This window comes from Diceros bicornis, chromosome 5 (genome assembly GCF_020826845.1).
Source record: "Diceros bicornis minor isolate mBicDic1 chromosome 5, mDicBic1.mat.cur, whole genome shotgun sequence".
Classification (NCBI taxonomy): domain Eukaryota; kingdom Metazoa; phylum Chordata; class Mammalia; order Perissodactyla; family Rhinocerotidae; genus Diceros; species Diceros bicornis.
The window spans coordinates 40960460-40980427 of NC_080744.1; the positions used below are offsets into that span (position 1 = coordinate 40960460).

The window sequence follows — 19968 nt, forward strand, 5'->3', positions numbered from 1 at the left end:
ATGCCTGATCCCTATATTTTTATAGCCCATTCTTGCTCAAGTATAATGGCTTTTGACTGGTTCAGATTAATTCAGCCACAGACGTGATTGACTTACAGTCATATTCATTTTTGAATTCACAAGGACATCATCACCACCGCTACCATTCTCATTATTTCATATTTATTGAGCACTCATAATGTTCCAGCCCCCCACTCCAATGACTGCATTACCCCTTCTAGCCACTCCTAGATCTTTGGGAAAAGCTTCATAATCACACCTGGCCCTAAAGACACAATGATATAAGGGTGAACCTCTTGGGGACCCTGGAGTGTTTGGTCTTTAGCCAGTCTGTTCCTGGCACTACTACAGAAATATATATATAATCATTGCTCATGTCTGTACAATATTGATCTCTGATGATTACTTAAAATAGAACCTGATTTTCTCTACTACAGCCTCTCCTAAGCCAAACAGCCCCACAACAAAAGGAGGCCCAGCTTCACAGATTGGCCAAGAACTCCCAGAGCATTTTAAGTAGTTACTCTGAAATTTTCACAGCAATCTAATACCTATTTTTCCCTAGGGCTATTGCCCAGAGGAACAGGACTGGGGCAGAAGGGGCACTTGGGGATGATATGGAAACACTCATAAACTCAATCTAAAGATTAGTGGCCATGACAGATGTTTGTTTGGGAAAGGGACTCTCTTTTTTCCCAGACAATTCAGACAGCCATCCCGGGCCCACCTGAGGAGTGCTAGCAGAGACAAGAGTCTCCCTGAATGCACATATGGTCTAAGGGAATATTGAGAAGAATATTGAGAAGTTGTGAATATATCCCCAGAAAAATGAAGACCTTGGAGTCCTCTGTTGCACTTGCTATCCCCGGATGGTGTCTTCAGCAGTTAAGTGGCATTTCCTTTAACAATCTGGGATTTCCTGGGATGCTCAGAGGAGGTGGGGTAATGACAGACCAGGCCACCTCTTGAAGGAAATCCTATTCAAGTGTAATGGCTAGCTGAGGAGTCAATGGTTGCTTTGAACATTAAATTGGCTCCTCTCCAAGCCCAGCTCTGTCACAGCTCTTGGCTTCATGCCAAGAGGACTGCTTCCTCAGACACCTCTGGTGAGATACAAGGCCTTATGCTGGCAGGTGAGTTAGCCCACAGAAAAAGTTGCTAGCTCAAATGGCTGGTATAGTGTGACACCACTAATGAGAAAATGATTAATCACATGTTGCTGGTGGAAGGGGTGAGTGCTGGTCAAGGGCTAGAGACTGGCTCTGAGGGTTTGGATCACTAGATGGACACTGGGCTTGTGGAACATCCTCTCCAGGCAGCTGGTCAGTCACCTCAAGGACCACCCAAGACTGCTGATTAACCTCCTCAGGGACCTCCTGGACCTGTAGATCATCCTCCCCAGGGAACTCTTGGGATGGTTTATCAACTTCATGGATGTCCTGAGACAACAGATTGATTGCAGAAGCCTCTTGGGCCAGCCTGCCAACCTCCACAGAGAATTCCTGGCATGGCTGGCTCAGCTCCTCAGGGATCCCTTGGATTGGCTTACCAACTTCCACAAGGATTTCCTGGACCAGGCCACCAATCCCTACAGGGAACCTATGGACCAGCCTGCCAACCTCCACAGGGACCACCTCGTATGGCTGGCTGACCTCCTCAGGGCTCTCCTGGCAAAGCTGACAAGCTTCCTCAGAGATTTTCTGGCACAGCTGGCTGGCCATCTGGCATGGATGGCTGATCTGAGGGACCTCCTGGCATATCTGGTTAACAGTGTCATGGCTCTCCTGGCTTGGCTGGTTGATATCAGGGACCTCCTGGCATAGCTGGCCGATCTCTTCAGGGGTGTCCTGGAAAGCCTGGCTGATGTCAGGGACCTCCTGGCATGGCTGGCTGACCTCCTCAGCAACCTCCTGGCATGGCTGGCTGGTTTCCACAGGTAGTTCCTGTGGGGACTGGTTTGGTTCAAAAGGCTCTTGCTCCCCTTCTAGGGGGGGCTCTTGTGCTTCATTTCCAGGGGTCTCCTGTAGTAGCCCAAGGCCTTGATGTTCTTCCGTCACATGTGAACTTAGGGAGGGTTGATCACTGAAGCCAAAATGGCAGTTACCATCCTCTGCAGTAGGGGAGGACGGACCAGCACTGGACACAGTGCTGGAAGGGCCACTGCTGTCTGTAAAGCAAAATCAGGAGACCAAGTCAGGCAAGCTGGAAGAGTAGGCTCTATTCTATGTATGTAGTTCAAATGCCAGAATAGACGGCCTATATTACTCATGTCTTGGGGTAAAAGGATCTGAATTTTTCCTAAGTTATGCAAAGACTCCTAAGTTAGCCCAGCTCAGGAACTGTTGCTCTTGCCTAATGTATACTACAGGAGTGGCACTAAGGCACATCTAAGACTTCAGGAGAGAGTGCTGAGGCCCACTTCATCCAGTTATTTCACAAATGTACCCCCATCCTGACTCCAAATTCGTATGGCCCCTCATTCCTATTTGCAAGCGAACACTTTATCCCAGTGTTTTATAATTATGATTACACATCAAAATTATGGGAAATTTTTTTAAAATACAAATTTCCAGGTTCCCTATCCAGAGATTCTAATTCTGTAGGTTTAGGGTAAAGGTGTAGGGTATTGGGGAGGATGAAAGCAATATATTTTGTTGAAACACTCCCAATTAAATCTGATGTACATCTTTTGTTAAGAATCATTTCTTTAAAGCACATGATAGTGCTTTAGACCTCAAACATAGTTCTGGGGCAGAGGTAATCATTGTTTATAGCCCAAGAGACAAGAAAGCAGGAGAATGCAGAAAAACCTTGTGAATTAGAATAGTAGGAAGGAATATTATTTACCTGAAGATGGAAGACTGCCATAGAATCTCTAAATGGCAGCAGTTCTTAATTAACCTTTCTGGGGGCCACTGACCCCTTTGAAACGCTAATGAAAGTCATGGACTATCTTCCCAGAAAAATGTACACATGGATATTTACATTAATCTTTACATATAATTCCTGGAGTTCATAAACTTTACCCTGCAATCCATCCATAGATCCAAGGTTAAGACCCTCTAAGTCTTGACACATACAATATTACAGGTTTGTAGATATTATCCACATATAAAATGTAAAAACTAATTTCCCAGATCCTCACAGTAGTAAAATGAAGGGCTGAGTCTTCAATTACACTGTTGGACAATTCCTACCCCAACCTCTACTTCTTCATTGACCTCCAGTAGGGGACTAATCTACTTTTCCCTTTGTAAATATTGTATTTATTGATGGTACTGTAACTTTATATTTAAAGCACTCTGATATCAATAATGATAGATTTTAGAAACGGGGGACACCTGAATATCTTGTCATCAAAGAGAACCTGGGAAAGTTGGCAAGCTTGAGCCTGCAAAGGCTCAATCAGTCATAGATTTTAAGGTATGCCAGTTCTCTCCTTTCTGTAAATGATCAGAGGAGGCATGCTTCAAGCAGAAAAAAAAGAAGAACATGGTTTGGGGCCAACAAGGCCTATTTAGGGCAGACAGACCCTAAAAAAGTGTTTAGCAATGAGGCTGTACACCTGATACTGAGATAAAAAAAAAAAAAAAAAAGATTTAAGATGAGTTCACCCAAGGATGAAAGTAGCCTTAATATTCAGCTAGTGGTTTGATTCAGGCAAATCAAAGAGGGCAGACAGAAACAGAAGCAGGAGAAGGATAAGATTTCCAGAGGCACAGAACCCATAAACACTCCAGGAGAGAGGTAAAAGGAGCAATGGCAACATGAGCGTAGGATAATCTGAAATTCAGGGGAAGAATTCTTGGTTCCAGGAAGGAAAGTTTCTTCTGCATACAGGGTGCCAGAAGAAGGGCAGAATTCTACAGCTGTTTACCCCAACGGTAAATATGAATCTTTGCTTCAGTCCTATCCAAGAATGAAAGCCATGTCTGATTTTAGTTATTCCCGGGAGATAGGATGAATACGAAAAGGATTTTTCCATTACTAGTGTCTCTGGCCCTCAACCCTCCCCTGAATACTACTAGTATCTCTTCCTCCCTACGATTACTTTAAGAACTCCTTGTGGCTCCACTGTTCACACTGTTATCAAGGATAATTAGTGATAGGATAGAGATTATAAAGAAGAAATGAGAAAAAGCAACACTTCAACTTGAACTAACAACTGAGAACAGACAACTTGAGAGAAGGGAAATGTAGGAAGTAATTCTAGTTACTTCAGATTCTAGTTTCCTTCTCCCAGCTTTTCTATATATCCAGGTTTCCTCCCAAGTCATCCTTATTTGAGAAAGCTGTAGAGACCCAATGGGGATCTGAGGAGAATGAAGTCTCCTTCCTTTCTTCCCCAAAGGACCCTCTGGGCCACTATCTTTTAGGAGCCTCTCCAATGAGATAGAGGGGGCACAGAGGACAGGAGTGATGAGATAGACTAAACAGATCCTCCATCTTGGAAACAGCAGATGAGACTGCTTCCCCAGCTGGTTATTTCTAGTCTTTCAACCCTCTTCTTCATTTCCCTCATGCCACAGGTCTCTCATTCACCAATCCCTCCATCCTTCTTGGCCTTTGTCTAGGCAGTTCCAAAAGGATTACTTACACCAAGGGGGCTTCTCAGAGCGTTGCCGGAGTTGTAGGGTAGGTGAATGAAGAGTACGGGGTGGGGAAAATGGGCTCTCCGAGGCCTGGTTGCTGTGCATAGAGTCAAAGAGGGCTGGATAGGTGGATGAGAGAGAGGGAAGAAAAGAAAAGCATATGAGGAAGAATTCAAGAGCCACATGGTTCTCAACATAAGTCAAAACCAGCTTATACTTCCTCAGACTGAGAAGTAGTATTTCTTAGGGAGTCTTCACACAAACCACTTTTAATATTTCAAACTTTATATTATGAACATTTTCAAACATATTTTTTTCAAAAATAGTTGAGACTAGTACAATCAATACCCATATACTCACCTCCTACATTTAACACACTAACATGTTAACATTTTGCCATATTTATTTCATGTATTTCTTCATGCTGAAGTTCTTTAAAATAAATGACAGATATTATGAAACATTTCACCTCTAAATACTTCAATATGCATCTCTAAAATACAAAGAATTTTTCCTACATAGCCATACACCATTAATAAACCTAACAAAATTATAAAATAATACCCTAATATCATCTAATACCCAATCCATATTCAAATCTCCCCCAATTATTCCCTAAACATCTTTTATAGTAAGATCTAAACATGAACCATGCCTTGCATTTTATGTCCCCAAAATCTCTTTTAATCTAGAATAGTGCCCCCCCCCATTAATTTTTTTCATAGTGACTTTTTTTTTTGGTGAGGAAGATTAGTCCTCAGCTAACATCTGCTGCCAATCCTCCTCTTTTTTGCTGAAGAAGATTGGCCCTGAGCTAATATCTGTGCCCATCTTCCTCTATTTCATATGTGGGACGCATGCCACAGAATGGCTTGATAAGCAGTGCGTAGGTCCACGTCCAGGATCTGAACCCGCGAACCCCAGGCCACCGAAGCGGCACGTGCGAACTTAACTACTACGCCCTGGTGCGGCCCCTCATAGGGACTTTTGAAAGGAATAGGTCAGTTGTCTCACAGAATGTCATGTCTCACATTCTGGATTTGTCTGATTGCTTCCTCGTAGAATCATTTAACTTATTTCACTATCCCTTGTATTTCCTATAAATTGGAAGTTAGATATAAGGGCTTGATTAGATGATTCAGTTTAAATAACTTTGGCAAGAATACTTCAAGAAGTGATCCTGTGTACTTTATATTGCATCACTGGAGGCACATAATGTCTCATTGTCCCACTAAGTAAGGCTAAGTTTACTAACTGGGTTAAAGTGGTGCCCACAAGGTCTCACCATTGTAAAGTTTTCCCCTTCTGATTAGAGGTGATCCTTTGGCACATGTAACCCCATCAACATTTCACCTAATTGTGTTAGTGTCCAATGATCCTTAATTATTTGATTAGGGATGTCAACTGGTGATTTTCTAATTCTATCAATCCTTTTACATTTATTAGCTGGCACATTTTGTGTAAAGAAGAGCTTTCTCTCTTCAACTGGGGCTATCTGATTACACTGAACTGCAGTTCTTACAGAAAAGGTAGGATAAGTGTTTATTTTCCTTTAATTAGTTTTCAGAGGAAAGAGTTGGTGAAAAGTATCCTCCAGTAGTGGCAGATGAGAATTATTTTATTTTTGTTTTCTTTTTTGTAAGATTCACTATGAGCTTGTGGATTTTTATATATTTAGTCAACTTTAATCAATTACAATAAATTATTCTTTTTAATGCTAAAATGTTCCAATTCTAGTCAATGGGAGCCTCTTCAGGCTTGATTGCTTCCTTGCTTTTGTTACAACATGCCCCAGGTTCACCCTGTGCTTTCCTTGTCCTAGACTGTGCATTCTCAACAAAATCAGTTCTGTTTTTTTCTTTTTCTTTTTTAAAAAAATTATAGCCATCCTAGTGGGTGTGATGTGGTATCTCATTGTGGCTTTGACTTGCATATCTCTAATGACTACTGAAGGTGAGCCTGCTTTCATGTGCTTGCTAACCCATTTGTATATCTCCTTTGAAGAAATGTCTCTTCAAATCCTTTGCCCATTTTTAAATTGGGTTGTCTGTCTTTTTGTTGTTGAATTGTTATATTCTGAACTCTTATTAGATATATGCTTTGCAAGTATTTTCTCCCCTTCTAGAGGCTGTCTTTTCACTTTCTTGATAATGTCCTTTGATGCACAAAAGTTTTTAATTTGGGTGAAGTCCAATTTATCTATTTTTTCTTTTGTTGCTTGTACTTTTGGTCTATCTAAGAATCCATTGCCAAATCTAACGTCATGAAGATTTATCTTATGTCTTCTAAGAGTTGTATAGTTTTAGGTCTTATATTTAGGTCATTAATCCATTTTGAGTTAATTTTTGTATATGGTGTGAGGTAGGGGTCAATCTTCATTCTTTTGCATGTGGATATCCAGTTGTTCCAGCACTATGTATTGAAGAGATTATTCTTTCCCCCATTAAATGGTCTTGGCACCCTTGTTGAAAATCAACTGGCCATCAATGTATGGGTTTATTTTTGGATTCTTGATTCTATTCCATTGGTCTATACGTTTATCCTTATGGCAGTACCACACTGTTTTGATTACTGTAGCTTTGTAGTAAGATTTAGAATCAGAAAGTGTGAGTCCTCCAACTTTGTTTCTCTTTTTCAAGATTCTTTTGGTTATTCAGGCCCCCTTACAATTCCATATGAACTTGAGGGTCACCTTTTCCATTTCTGCAAAAAATGTGCATTGGAATTTTGATAGGGATTACATTTAATCCATAGATTGCTTTGGGAAATACTGCCATCTTAACAATATTATGTCTTCTACATGAACATGGGATGTCTTTCTATTTATTTAGATCTTCTTTAATTTATTTCAGCAATGTTTTGTAGTTTTCAGTGTACAAGTCTTTAAACTTCTTGGTTAAATTTGCTCCCAGGTATTACATTCTTTTGGATGCTATTATAAATGGTATTATTATCTTAATTTCCTTTTGGGATTGTTCATTGATTTTTGTGAGTTAATCTTGTACCCTGCAACTCTGCTGAATTTGTTCATTAGTTTTGGTAGGTTTTTTTTTCAGGATTCTTTGCCATTTTCTCTATATAGGACCATGTCCTCTGTGAATAGAAATTGTTTTATTTCTTCCTTTCCAATTTGGATGCATTTTTTTTTTTCTCGCTTAATTGCTCTGCCTAAAACTTCTAGTACAATGTTGAACAGCAATGGTGAAAATGGGCATCCTTGTCTCTTTCCTGATCTTAGGGGGAAAACTTTCAGTCTTTCACCATTGAGTATTATGTGTGCTGTGGGTTGTTCATAAATGCCCTAGTTCATGATAAGGAAGTTCCCTTCTATTCCTAGATTGCTGAGTGTTTTTATCATGAAAGGGTGTTGAATTTTTTAAATGCTTATCTGTGTCAATTAAGATGATTGTGGGGTGTTTTTCCCTTTGTTCTATTAATGTAGTGTATTACCCCAACAGATTTTTGTCTGTTGAATCACCCTTGCATTCCTGAGATAAATCTCACTTGGCCATGGTGTATAATTCTTTTAATGTGCTGTTGGATTTGGTTTGCTAGTATGTTGAGGATTTTTGCCCCTATAGTCATAAGGAATATTGGTCTGTAGTTTTCTTTTCTTATGGCATCTTTGTCTTGCTTTGGTATCAGGGTAATTCTGGCTTCACAGAAAGTGTTTCCTCCTCTTCTATTTTTTGGAAGAGTATGAGAAGGATTGGAGTTAGTTCTTTGTAAATGTTTGGTACAATTTACCAATGAAGCCATCTTGTTCTGGACTTCTCTTTGTTGAGAGATTTTTGCTACTGATTCAGTCTTTTTCCTTGTTATAGGTATGTTTGGATTTTATATTTCTTCTTGGGTCTGTTTTTGTAGTTAGTGTATTTATAGAATTTGTTCATTTCATCTATGTTATCCAATTAGTTGGCATACAATTGCTCATAGTACTCATTTATAATCCTTTTTATTTCTATAAGTTCAGTAGCAATGTCCCTACTTTTATTCCTGATTTTAGGTATTTGCATCATCTCTCTCTTTTGCTTAGTCAATCTAGCTAAAGGTTTGTCAATTTGGTTGATTTTTTCAAAGAACCAACTTTTGGTTTTGTTGATTCTTCTTATTGTTCTTCTAGTCTTTATTTCCTTTACCTCTGTTAAATCTTTATTATTTCTTTCCTTCTGCTAGCTTTTGGTTTAGCTTGCTCTTCATTTTTAGTTCCTTAAAGTATAAAGTTAAGTTTTTGATTTAAGATTTCTTCTTTTTTAATTTTATTTATTTATTTCCCCCAAAGCCCCAGTAGATAGTTCTATGTCATAGATGCACATCCTTCTAGTTGCTGTACATGGGACGTGGCCTCAGCATGGCTGGAGAAGCGGTGCGTTGGTGCGCGCCCAGGATCCAAACCCCCAGGCCGCCAGCAGCGGAGCACGTGCACTTAACCACTAAGCCACGGGGCCGGCCCAAGATTTCTTCTTTTTAAAATGAACATGTTTACAGCTATAAATTTCTCTTAGCACTGATTTTACTGCATCCATAACATGTGCCATGTTGCATTTTCATTTTCATTCATCTCAAAGTATATTCTAATTTCCCTTGTGATTTCTTCTTTGACCTATGGGTTGTTTAAGAATATGTTGTTTAATTTCCATGTATTTGTGAATTTTCCAGTTTTCCTTCTAATATTGACTTCTAGCATCATTCCATTTTGGTTGGAGAGGACAGTTTGTATGACTTCAATCTTTTAAAATGTATTTAGACTTCTTTTGTGACCTAGCATATGGTCTATCCTAGAGAATATTCCATGTGCACTTAAGAAGAATCTGTATTCTGCTGTTGTTCAGTGGAATGTTCTATATATGTCTGCTAGGTTCAGTTAGTTTATAGTGTTATTCAAGTTCTCTGTTTCCTTATTCATCTTCTGTCTAGTTGTTCTATCCATTATTAAAAGTGGGATATTGAAGTCTCCAACTATTATTGTAGAGCTGTCTATTTCTCCCTTCAATTCTGTCACTGTTTGCTTCATATATTTTGGGGCTCTGTTGTTGAGTGCGTATATGTTTATCATTGTTATGTCTTCTTGATGAATTGACCTTTTTTATCAATATAAAATGAACTTTTCTGTCTCTTGTAACAATTTTTGACTTAAAGATTATTTTGTCTGAATTGGTATAGCTACCCCAGCTCTCATTTGGTTATTATTTGCATGGAATATATTTTTCTATTCCTTCACTTTCAACTGATTTGTGTCTTTGGATCTGAAGTGAGTCTCTTGTAGACAGCATATAGCTGAATAATTTTTTAAAAAGTCCATTCTTCCAATCTCTGCCTTTTGATTGGAGAGTTTCATTCATTTCCATTTAAAGTAATTACTGATAAGGAAGGGCTTACATCTGCCATTTTGCTATTTATTTTCTGTATGTCTTATACCTTTTTTCCCTTATTTCCTCCATTACTGCCATCTTTTGTGTTTAATTGATTTCTTGTAGTGTACCGTTTTGATTCCCTTCTCATTTCCCCTTCTGTATATTTTTTAGATATTTTCTTAGTGGTTACCATGGAGATTACAATTAACATCCCAAATTTATACAATCTCATTTGAATTTAGCTTCAATAACATACAAAAACTCTGCTCCTATAAAGCTCACTCCCCATCTTATGTTGTTATTATCACAAATTATATCTTTATACATTATGTGCCCATTAACACAGACTTACAATGATTGTTTTATTCATTTGTGTGTTAAGTCATATATGAAACAAAAAGAGGAGCTACAAACCAAAAATACAATAATGCTGGCTTTTATATTTCCAATGTTGTTACCTTTACCAGAGTTATTTTTTGTATGGCTTCAAGTTACTGTCTAGTGTCCTTTTATTTCAGCCTAAAAGGCTCCTTTTAGCATTTCTTGTAGGGCAGGTCTCCTGGTGAAGAACAAACTTAGCTTTTATTTATCTGGAAATGTCTTAATTTCTCCTTCATTTTTGAACAGTTTTGCCAGAGATAGAATTCTTGGTTGACTTTTTTTTCTTTTAGCACTTTAAATATGTCATCCCATTGTTTTCCAGCCTCTTTGGTTTCTGATGAGAAGTTGGTTGTTAATCTTATTAAAGATCCCTTACATGTGACAAGTTGCTTTTCTATTGTTCCTTTCAAGATTTTCTCTGTCTTTGTTTTTTGACAATTTGATTATAATGTGTCTCAGTGTGGATCTCTTTGCATTTATCGTTCTTGGAGTTTGAACTATTTGGAGGTATAGACTTGTGTCTTTTTCAAATTAGAGAAGTTTTCAGCCATTATTTCTTCAAATATTTTTTCTGCCTCTTTCTCTCTCTCTTCTCATCCTGGGACTCCCATTATGCACATGTTGGTATACTTGATGGTGTCCCACAGATCTCTTTGGCTCTGTTCATTTTTCTTCATTCTTCTTTTTCTTTCTCCTCCTCAGACTGAATATTTTCAAATAATCTATCTTTAAGTTTGCTGAGTCTTTCTTCTGCCTGCTGAAATCTTCTAAGAAACTCTCCAGTGAATTTTGCATTTCTGTTATCATAGTTTTCAGCCCCAGAATTTCTGTTTGATTCCATTTTATATTTTCTATCTCTTTAATGATATTCTTTATTTGTTGATACATAATTCTCTGGATTTCCTTTAGTTCTTTGCCTATGGTTTCCTTTAGCTCTTTAAGCATACTTAAGATAGGTGATTTAAAATCTTTGTCTAGTAAGTCTAATATCTGTGCTTCCTCAGGGACTGTTTCTGTTAATTTCTTCTGTGAATGGACCACACTGTCTTGTTTCTTTGCATATTTTATAATTTTTATTGAAAACTGGACAGTTTGAATTTTATAATATGTTTACTCTGAAAATCAGATTATTCTCCCTCCTCGGGGTTTGTTTTTGTTGTTTGCTGTGTGCTGTAGCTGTTTATTAAGTGAGTTTTCTAGATTATTTTTGTGAAGTTTGTCTTCTCTGTCATGTGTGGTCTCTGAAGTCTCTGTTCCTATAGCTTGTGTTCAGCTAGTGTTTTGACAAGAATTTTCCTGAATGCCAGGAACCAAAAGAAGAGGAGGGGGAGGGGAGGAGAAAAGAGGAGAAGGAAGAGGAAGGGAGCTCACCCAGTCTTTACAGATTGGTTCTATGTTGGTACTCCTTCAACATTTAGCCAGACTGTTTACAACTCCCCTTTAGCCTTCATTTCCTGCTTGTGCTGAGTCTAGAGGTCAGCCAGAGCTGAAAGCTTAGGGTCTTCTCACATCTTTTCTGTGCATATGCCCTTGCCCTAGGCATGCACATGGCTTCTAAATTACTCATGGATTTTTTTGATGATTTCAAATGCCCTAACAACCCAAAGAAACTCTCTCGCTAAGCTTTCATCCTAAGATTTCATCCTAAGCTTTTTGCCCCAGGTAGCAGCATATTGTTCATTTGCCTTACAATGTTTTCAAGGAACATCCTTTGCATAGCCACTTTTCTGTCCTGCTTGAGTTCCAAGTTAGGTGAAACAAAGATAAGCATCCTGTGTCAGTCCTTCAGGTAGCCCACAGACAAATTAGAATAGATAAACACAATTCTTTGAGAATAAGGTCTGTTCTTCTCCCTCTAGAGTCAGGGACCAGGATCACACATTGAGAACATGGGCTTCCATCTTCAAGACTGCTGGCAAGATAGGGAGGCAGGTGGGACAAGGACAAGGAAAATGCTAGAATGCTTCCTTTCATTTTTAGGTTACCTCTTTCTTGATTCAGCATTTTCCTGGCTGCTGCAAACCTTTGTCTATTTCCCAGAGTTCTGACAAAGTTGACTCTGACTGTTTTTGCTTGATTTTTCAGTGTTTCGGCAGAAGGACAAGCCCTTGGAGCTATCTACTGCTTAATTTTTACATTTAGATTTCTGATCCATATGGAGTTTATCTTCATATACAGTGTGAAGTATGGATTCAATTTTAATTTTTTTCAAATGACTATTCAGTTGTGCCAACTCCATTTATTAAAAAGTCTATCTTGGGCCGGCCCTGTGGCATTGTGGTTGGGCTCGGCGTGCTCCGCTTCAGCAGCCCAGGTTCACAGGTTTGGATCCTGGGTGAGGACCTACACCACTCCTCAGCCATGCTGGGGTGGCAACCCACATACAAAATACAGGAAGATTGGCACAGATGTTAGCTCAGGGCTAATCTTCCTCAAGCAAAAAAAAGAGGAGGATTGGCAATGGATGTTAGCTCAGGGCAAGTCTTTCTCACTGAAAAAAAAAAAAAAGTCCATCTTTCCCTCAGTATTTTGAAATGATAACTTCATCTATTTCTAGATTTTCTATCTTGTTTGATTGGTCTCTCTGTCTATTCATGTACCAATATGACACTGTTTTTTATAACAGAAGTTTTATAGAATGTTTTAAAATTGGATAGGGCTAGTACCCCTTCATTGCTCTTCTTTTTAGGGTTTTCTTGGCTATTCTTGCTCATTTATTTTTCAGTGAGAACTGCAGAATTGATTTGTCTGACTTTAGAAAAACTGTAGTACTTTTATTGGTATCATACTCAATTTATAAATTAACTTGGGAAGGAGTAATATTACTATGATGTTGAGTTGGCCTATGGAATTAAATAATTTTTCAAGTGTACTTTTGTGTCTTTTTGGAGTGCCTATCTTTTAAATTTGTTACTCATTTTCTAGTAGTAGGGGGCAGAGATAGGGGTACAAGACAAGAGTATTCTCCATACCTGCGGATGCCTGTGCTTGGGCATCAGTGTGGCGCTGGCAGACTCTACTCAGGAATTCACTCACTTGACGCAGGGAAAGGGCATTATGCAGTGTTTCCAGGGGGTAGATGGTAGGCACCATGGAGCATCCTTCAAATCCTGTTAGAAAAGAGATGAGCACACTCAATGTTATTCCTGTCAGATATATCCCAACTGGCCAAGGAAGCATGGAGAGTCCCTGAGAGCCATCAGGAGAGTTCGTGGCTTTTGGAGTGTGAGGTATCCAAGATTCTTAGGAGAGGGAACCCTACAGAGTCTGTTTCTCTCACCTCCAGATTTCCTAAAAAGTCTATCTGCTAAGCCCTCCAGGTGAATCAAATCACCTCTCATCCTACCTGTGGAGAGCCTGCAACGTCCCATGGAAAAATCAACAGAATCCCAACAGGGTAAGCACCTACATTGCTCTTGTGCTTTCTGGGGGCATAAAACAAAGGTCCAGAGGTAAGGGATGAAATTGTAGGTCTAAATGATGTAGAGAGGTCATGGAGCTGAGAAAAAACAGCAGATTTCAGGGATCATGTAAAAGAGAACCAGGTTAAGGAGGAGGGAATGGAATTTGAGGAGAAGTTCATGCAGATTTAGGATATGGGTAGAAAGGCTAGAATATTTGGAAGCAAGCTGGAGTGCATGCAATACACATGGAGCTCAGCCCAGGAAAACAACATGCATGAATAAGGTGGGGGATGGAAGTTCTTTCTTGGTCATTTCCATCACATCAAAGCTTCTTCCTTCTGCTCTCACTGGAAGACCCCAGACTTGTTAGGATTTCTCTATTCCAACAGGAAAATAAGTCAAACCCCCTAGAAAAAGAACAAATACTGATTCTCTGCTCTGAACCCAACAATTCCAATGTAGGTCCACCAGTCTGGGTAGGGTGAAGGGTAAATCTAAATGTGTAACCCTAATCCTAAAGCCTGTTGATGAAAAAAAAAATGTCCTTGTTGAAAGATCAAGAAGCACACATCCCAACCACTTTTTTCAGTTTCTGATCTTTCCTATTCCTCCTCTACATCTTAAAGGGATTAAGGATAGGCAGAATAGCAATATCTATGCAAGACATAGCCTCCTGTTCACCAATGACTAAAACCTATAACTCGAATGGATTATATTTGACCATCTTCTAACCTCTGGTCCTTGTTTGCTTCAAGGATTCAACTGAGACCTCTGTGCCTCATTTTTCCACTGTACTCTAGTGGCAGAAGGGCAGGAGAGGTACAGTCTCTAGCTCCTTAGAGTGGCTAGAAAAACATTTGAAGATGGTGGTAGCAGTGGGTTATACAGATAAGAACAGATTTCAGGGCAAGAGACTACTCCTATATTGACTATAATTGGGAATGGGTAACAGGAGGCAGTGAGGAAGGAGAATTGGAAGGGGATGAGCAGCCAACGCTACAGCTACCAGGCAGTCTGGCCCCAATCCCATCCAAGCAACTAAATGCAAGTCACATAACCTTAGGGTAAATAAGAGAAAGGAATAGGCGGGCTCTCCTGCCAGAAGTGCATTAAGCAAAGCAGTCAGTCCCAGCCAGGGTAGCGGCAGCAGCCAGCTTGGTGGCAGGGGGTACCGTAGAGGCACTCGGGGTCATCCCGGCCTGAGCGCAGCCAGTTCCGGAAGAGGCGCAGGTGGTAGGAGCACTGGTGCAGGTGATGCGCCAGCGTGGCATCCAAGGAGACTGGCCGGCCCCCTGGGCAGTCAGAGGAAAAACTGCGCAGCAACCGGACCACAGGGTGCTGGTCATCCAGCAGCTCTGGAGGGGTGAGGGGACCACAGCAGGAAGCACAAAGATAAAGAAAGAGAAGAGGGAGAGACAATGAGGGGGGCACTGACTGGCACAAGCATTTCTGGGACAGGGGCCACTCAGCTCCAAGGTGAGCTAAGAGAGAAGCAGAGATGGTCAGAGCCACTGGGCATCTCTTGCAGGGAAGAAGAGTATTGGCATCACACAGTAAGTCTAAAAGAAGGGGCTAGTGAGACCTCATCTTACAACAAGGCCCTACCCTTTCTCATTGAGCATAATTCAGTCAGTGCTTACAGAGAGCAGTCACATCATTCTGGATGGGGGTGAACTGTCAGTTATGTGGCTGGGAGCTCCAGTGTCCCTGATTGTTCTTGGACAAACCCTAGTTAGCACCTGCTTCTCAGATGAATGTATTTATGAGGTTGGGATAGAAATGAAAAGATTCAAAGTCACTCAGAGAAGAGGGTCAAGAATGGTATAGGATATCAAGATAAAGTCTGAAGCTAGAAAGGCTCGTAAAGGCTCCAGCCAGGCCCTCTGGACTAGACTGTAAGAAAGACAGCCACAGACAGGGTTGGTATTAGGCAGCTGGCATAGGAGATCAGTAGGAAACCAGGTATAGGAGTCCTTTAAAGCAGAGAATGTAAAAAATGGACTCAATATGTGAAAATGCCAATATTGACTAATCATCCTTTACTCTTGTTCAAATATACTGATTAAAAAAAATGTTTGCATAAATCTCAGGACTTGGGGGACACTGTATTCATTATAGAAGCCAAAAGTTAGATAATTTTATATTTTCTTCCCAATGCTGGTGAGTCTAACTACACTTTGTTTAGCTGGCAAGTAGAAAACCTTCAATCCTAAACCACTTATTTTAGCTGCTTGGCAAACTTCGTGGATATATGCGATTCAGCTGCACGAGGGTGAAGACAGTGAAAGGCATGTGGAAGGGATTATAAGAGGAACAGTAGGGAAAAGATCTTGGGGAAAAGGTATGGGGTCTTAAAACCTGATGACAGGATGTTGGTATAGAGAAGGCAGGATCAAGGCAGCTGAGGATGACTGCTCAGAACTCCCAGACCAGAACTGGTTCCACAGGGTGACCCCATGAGACTACCGTTTCCAGAGGCCATGTCAGGATGTCAGGAGAGGTTTCAGCTCTACCCAGGCAGTAATTGGACCAATGATCACACCCGTTGTGTGGGTCCCTAGAAGATAATGGACTTGGCAAATCCAATGGGCATACTCCGACATTCTGGATGAGGGTAAGCCACAGTCTCTTTCCCACTATATTAGTTTACTTTGGTGAGCAATGAGCCATACTTGTATACTTGATGTAGTCACAGGATGTGAGACAAGCTTATCAGGAATAGAGGCAGGGATGAGCTGAGAGATGTTCTCCCATCAGAGTAAGGAGACAGCATTGCCTTGCCCCCTTTCCGAAGCCAGGTTCAGTTTTTCCAGCTGCTATTTCAAAGCCAGACATCATGGCAAGGAGATGGTGATGATGGGAGAGTAGGTTGGCACAATGTTGTGACTAATCTGCCATAAGCAATTAAAGACAGAACATCTACTCTGTAATTGCTGGGTCAGTCAAGCAAGATTTGGCCACGGGGTAGAAACCTCATATTGTCCTGAGGGCCAAAGTAAATCTAGATAATCTTCAGCAAGAGACACAATAGCTCCAAATTTCTCCTGTTGCCAACAGGTAGATCCCAGATTCTGGCTTCTCAAGCACTTTAGGCTCCAAGCTCAAGTACAAGAAGAACAAAGGCCAGAAGACTCCTAAGGAAGTGTGCAGAGTGTTGGAGGAGATCCTGAATTTGCTCTCCTGCACTATACCTGAATTGTCCAGGTCTTTCTTCCTCTCTTCCTTTTGGCAGAATTAATTCTTCTTTTCTTCAATTGGTGAGGCTGCTAACCAACGCTTCAGGGAACTAGAGATATATAGGTTTGAGGATCTGTTTTATGAATTTGGATCTTTTCTTATAGAGCCTAAGAATTAGGAGATCTGTGATTTAGCTCTGATTTCAGGGGCCCAAGTACCTGTTACTATATTCTGTATCCTAAGTAACACGTCTCCTAGTCCAAGTCCGAGGCTGTGGGATTGGGGTTGGTGCATGAGGTTCTACTCTGGAGATGACTGTGGCATATGACGGCCAGAAGAGCTTAAAGCTAAGTGTGTAGGCACAGCCACACCACTCTGAATGGGGAGCTCCTGTCATAGGCACATAGGGAGCCAGGGTAGCGGCAGGAGTATAAACTTAACAAGTATAGGCTAGTCAACCTAGGGAGATTTCAACAGTGCCTGGTAGAGATATGTGGCCTGACTGGGCTAAAATCTAGCAGCTGTCACTGGCTAAGGAGCAGGGGATCAACACCCAGAGGTTTTTCCACACAGGAAGCCAGGCTAATTTTACCTCCTTTGGAGAGTCTTAGCCCTTAGACAGAAGAAAATCATGTCTAACAAAAACCTTGAAGACAAGATACAATGCAGAGAGAAACTAAGGATATAAAGAATAAAATAGGGAATAAGCCCTGGGTTCCCCTGCCATACCTGACAAACAGACCACAGCCCTTCAGTTTTTGGTTTACACAGATCTCTAAACTCTCCCACCTTAGTGTAGACAGACCCAGTTCTTCAATATTCTTGAAACAGTATTCATTTCTAAGCTCCCTCAGAATCCCTAGTAGACATCTCAACTCTTCACTTCAAGCTTCTCTGAGACAGTAGTGCCATAGGTAGGCTGGGGCTGCATGGAAATCACATGTAAAAACTCAAGGTACAATCCTTTTTTCCTTTACCTACTACCTCCTACTCCCTTATTCGTCTCTTTTATCCCAAATCAATCTGGGCTCCTGTTTTCTAGGTCTAGGCCCTGGGTTAGTAGTAACATAAAGAAGACGTCTGGAGCACAAGAGCCACACAAAGTACACACAATGATAAGGGATAGGAATATGGAGATGGGAAACTATATACTCAAGTCCAACACCCATATGGGGGTAGGCTTGGGAGCTGGGAACTGCAGCATTGCTCCAAAAGAGAAACAAACTAATCATCCACTCCAACAAAAGAGTTGGAGAAAAAACAGGAAGATCAAAATTATATAAGCTGATAGGTGGGGGAAAAAAAAAAGAGAGAAGAAATGGGGATGATATAGGAAACACTATTCTTTTCCTAAGAAGGGGAACTATTATCATGTTTGCACAAAGCCCAGCAGTCACGTGATGGGAAAGGGAGACGTTCAATTAATGTTTTGCTGATGATGCTGAAAAAAGTGACACAGTGGTGATGATAGTGCTCATGGAAGTAAGACCCCGAGTTGCCACAGGGATAGGGCAGCGAGGTTGCAGCCTAGGCTAAGGTTTGTCACAACAAAGGATATGTCCCAAGAGGGACACTTAGTGAGTGGTTCATTCAGAGACAGCAGGGTGTCAACACAGTGAAAGGAGAGGCAAAGTCAGTGTCAGAACTTAGAGGTTAAGTGTCTGGAGGTGACGTGGTGAGGAGGAATGACGTTGAGTCAGAAGCAAACGTACCGTTAGTCGGATGCTTTGCAAACGACACAGAAAATCGTTTTACAGCCGGGACAAACAAGAGCTCTGGGGAGAAAAGACATCATGGGGATTATACCCATCCCTGTCGCCACCCTCTGCTCTGGAATTTGCCTGCAATATACTCTGTTCTTTACAGTTAGCATATGACCTGCTCCCACCCCCACCCCTTAGCTTCCTGACTACCACATTTCAATATTTTCCTTCAGTATAATCTCCTCTTAGGAATCCATGTGTCATTTCTACCACAATGCGGCCCCACAAACAACCCTAATTTCACCACCACATCCTCTTTCTGATCATTTAAAAATAAAATCTTTGTAGAAACTTTCATCCCTTCCCCCAATCTCTTTCCATACCATCTTTCCTGCCTTGGCTGAGCAACTTCCCCATCCTTGATTTCCTAGATTTTAATCAAGGCTCCACTGCATTCTCCCTGACCATGGATAATACTCCTTGGTCCTTACCCCTACAGGCCAGAATCCAGGAAAGAATACAAAGGTGGAATAAATTGATGTAGCAGGGCTGTATGTGGGAGATTATGAAGGGATAAGCATAAATAAGTAGTATTCGTATGGTGAGAGGGAATGCAAATGGAGGGGTGGATGGGGTCTTGGTTCCTTCTCCCCTCTATAATTGATGAAGAAAACTTGCTATAAAGCCAGTGCCAGTGCCACCTTAAGCATGAATAGTTCTTGAGCTGTGTCCTTGCTGGGGGACAAACGAAGAAAAGAGTTGCCCCCCAAAACCCACCCACATACCATCTCGGTGCTTCAGACTGGCAGGTGGTAGCTTTTTGCCATGGCTGCGGGCGTAGTCCTGAAGATTCGGGGCGCTGGAGGAGCCACCCAGCACTGTGGTGCTGAACAACCCTGTGCACTGTGAGCCTGCAAGGCCGGGAGTGCATTAGTAGCCACGCAAAGCTGCAATTACCACACAGAAGTATACACAACTTCACATGACAACATCAAGACACACACAGATGTAACTATTCAGAGCCACCATCATGTGGCCACTACACATAACCACAAACAGCTTTTACTACTGCCCATAGCCACACTGGGCAAGCAAAGTGGGGATTCTCCTGAAGATCTACATGGCAGTTACAAGAGGCCACTACAAATACAGTGTTAGTCATATTAGGGAACTCAAAGCTACTGAAAGAGATAGACTATGCTTTCCAGGTGGCTTTCAGGAATGCTAACAGAATAAGTAGATCTCTCTATATCTCCCCAGATTTAATTCAGTGCTCCTTACCCTAGATATAGGGTTTGAAGAACCCAGAAATCTAGTCCCTTACAGGTTAGGAAAGAATTTGATTGAAACCAGAGAC

At 41.0% G+C, this 19968-nt stretch overlaps 1 protein-coding gene across 17 annotated transcripts in view; it reads right to left on the bottom strand.

The window, feature by feature from the left end:
* Positions 1 to 26: 26 nt before the first annotated feature.
* The window catches only part of PPIP5K1 (diphosphoinositol pentakisphosphate kinase 1), a 36763-nt gene continuing 16821 nt past the window's right edge, over positions 27 to 19968 (bottom strand). For 4 of the 17 annotated variants that reach the window (XM_058541432.1, XM_058541424.1, XM_058541422.1 and 1 more), the window contains 5 exons: positions 19397 to 19522; positions 18621 to 18683; positions 13300 to 13437; positions 4598 to 4711; positions 27 to 2167 (listed from right to left, as the gene is read on the bottom strand). In XM_058541432.1, coding sequence (XP_058397415.1) covers positions 1206 to 2167; positions 4598 to 4711; positions 13300 to 13437; positions 18621 to 18683; positions 19397 to 19522 — 1403 coding nt within the window. In that variant the 3' untranslated portion in view covers positions 27 to 1205. Of the gene's footprint in view, positions 2168 to 4597; positions 4712 to 13299; positions 13438 to 14903; positions 15087 to 18620; positions 18684 to 19396; positions 19523 to 19968 lie in introns of all 17 variants that reach the window. The other 13 variants (XM_058541431.1, XM_058541429.1, XM_058541427.1 and 10 more) reach the window with 9 other exon arrangements.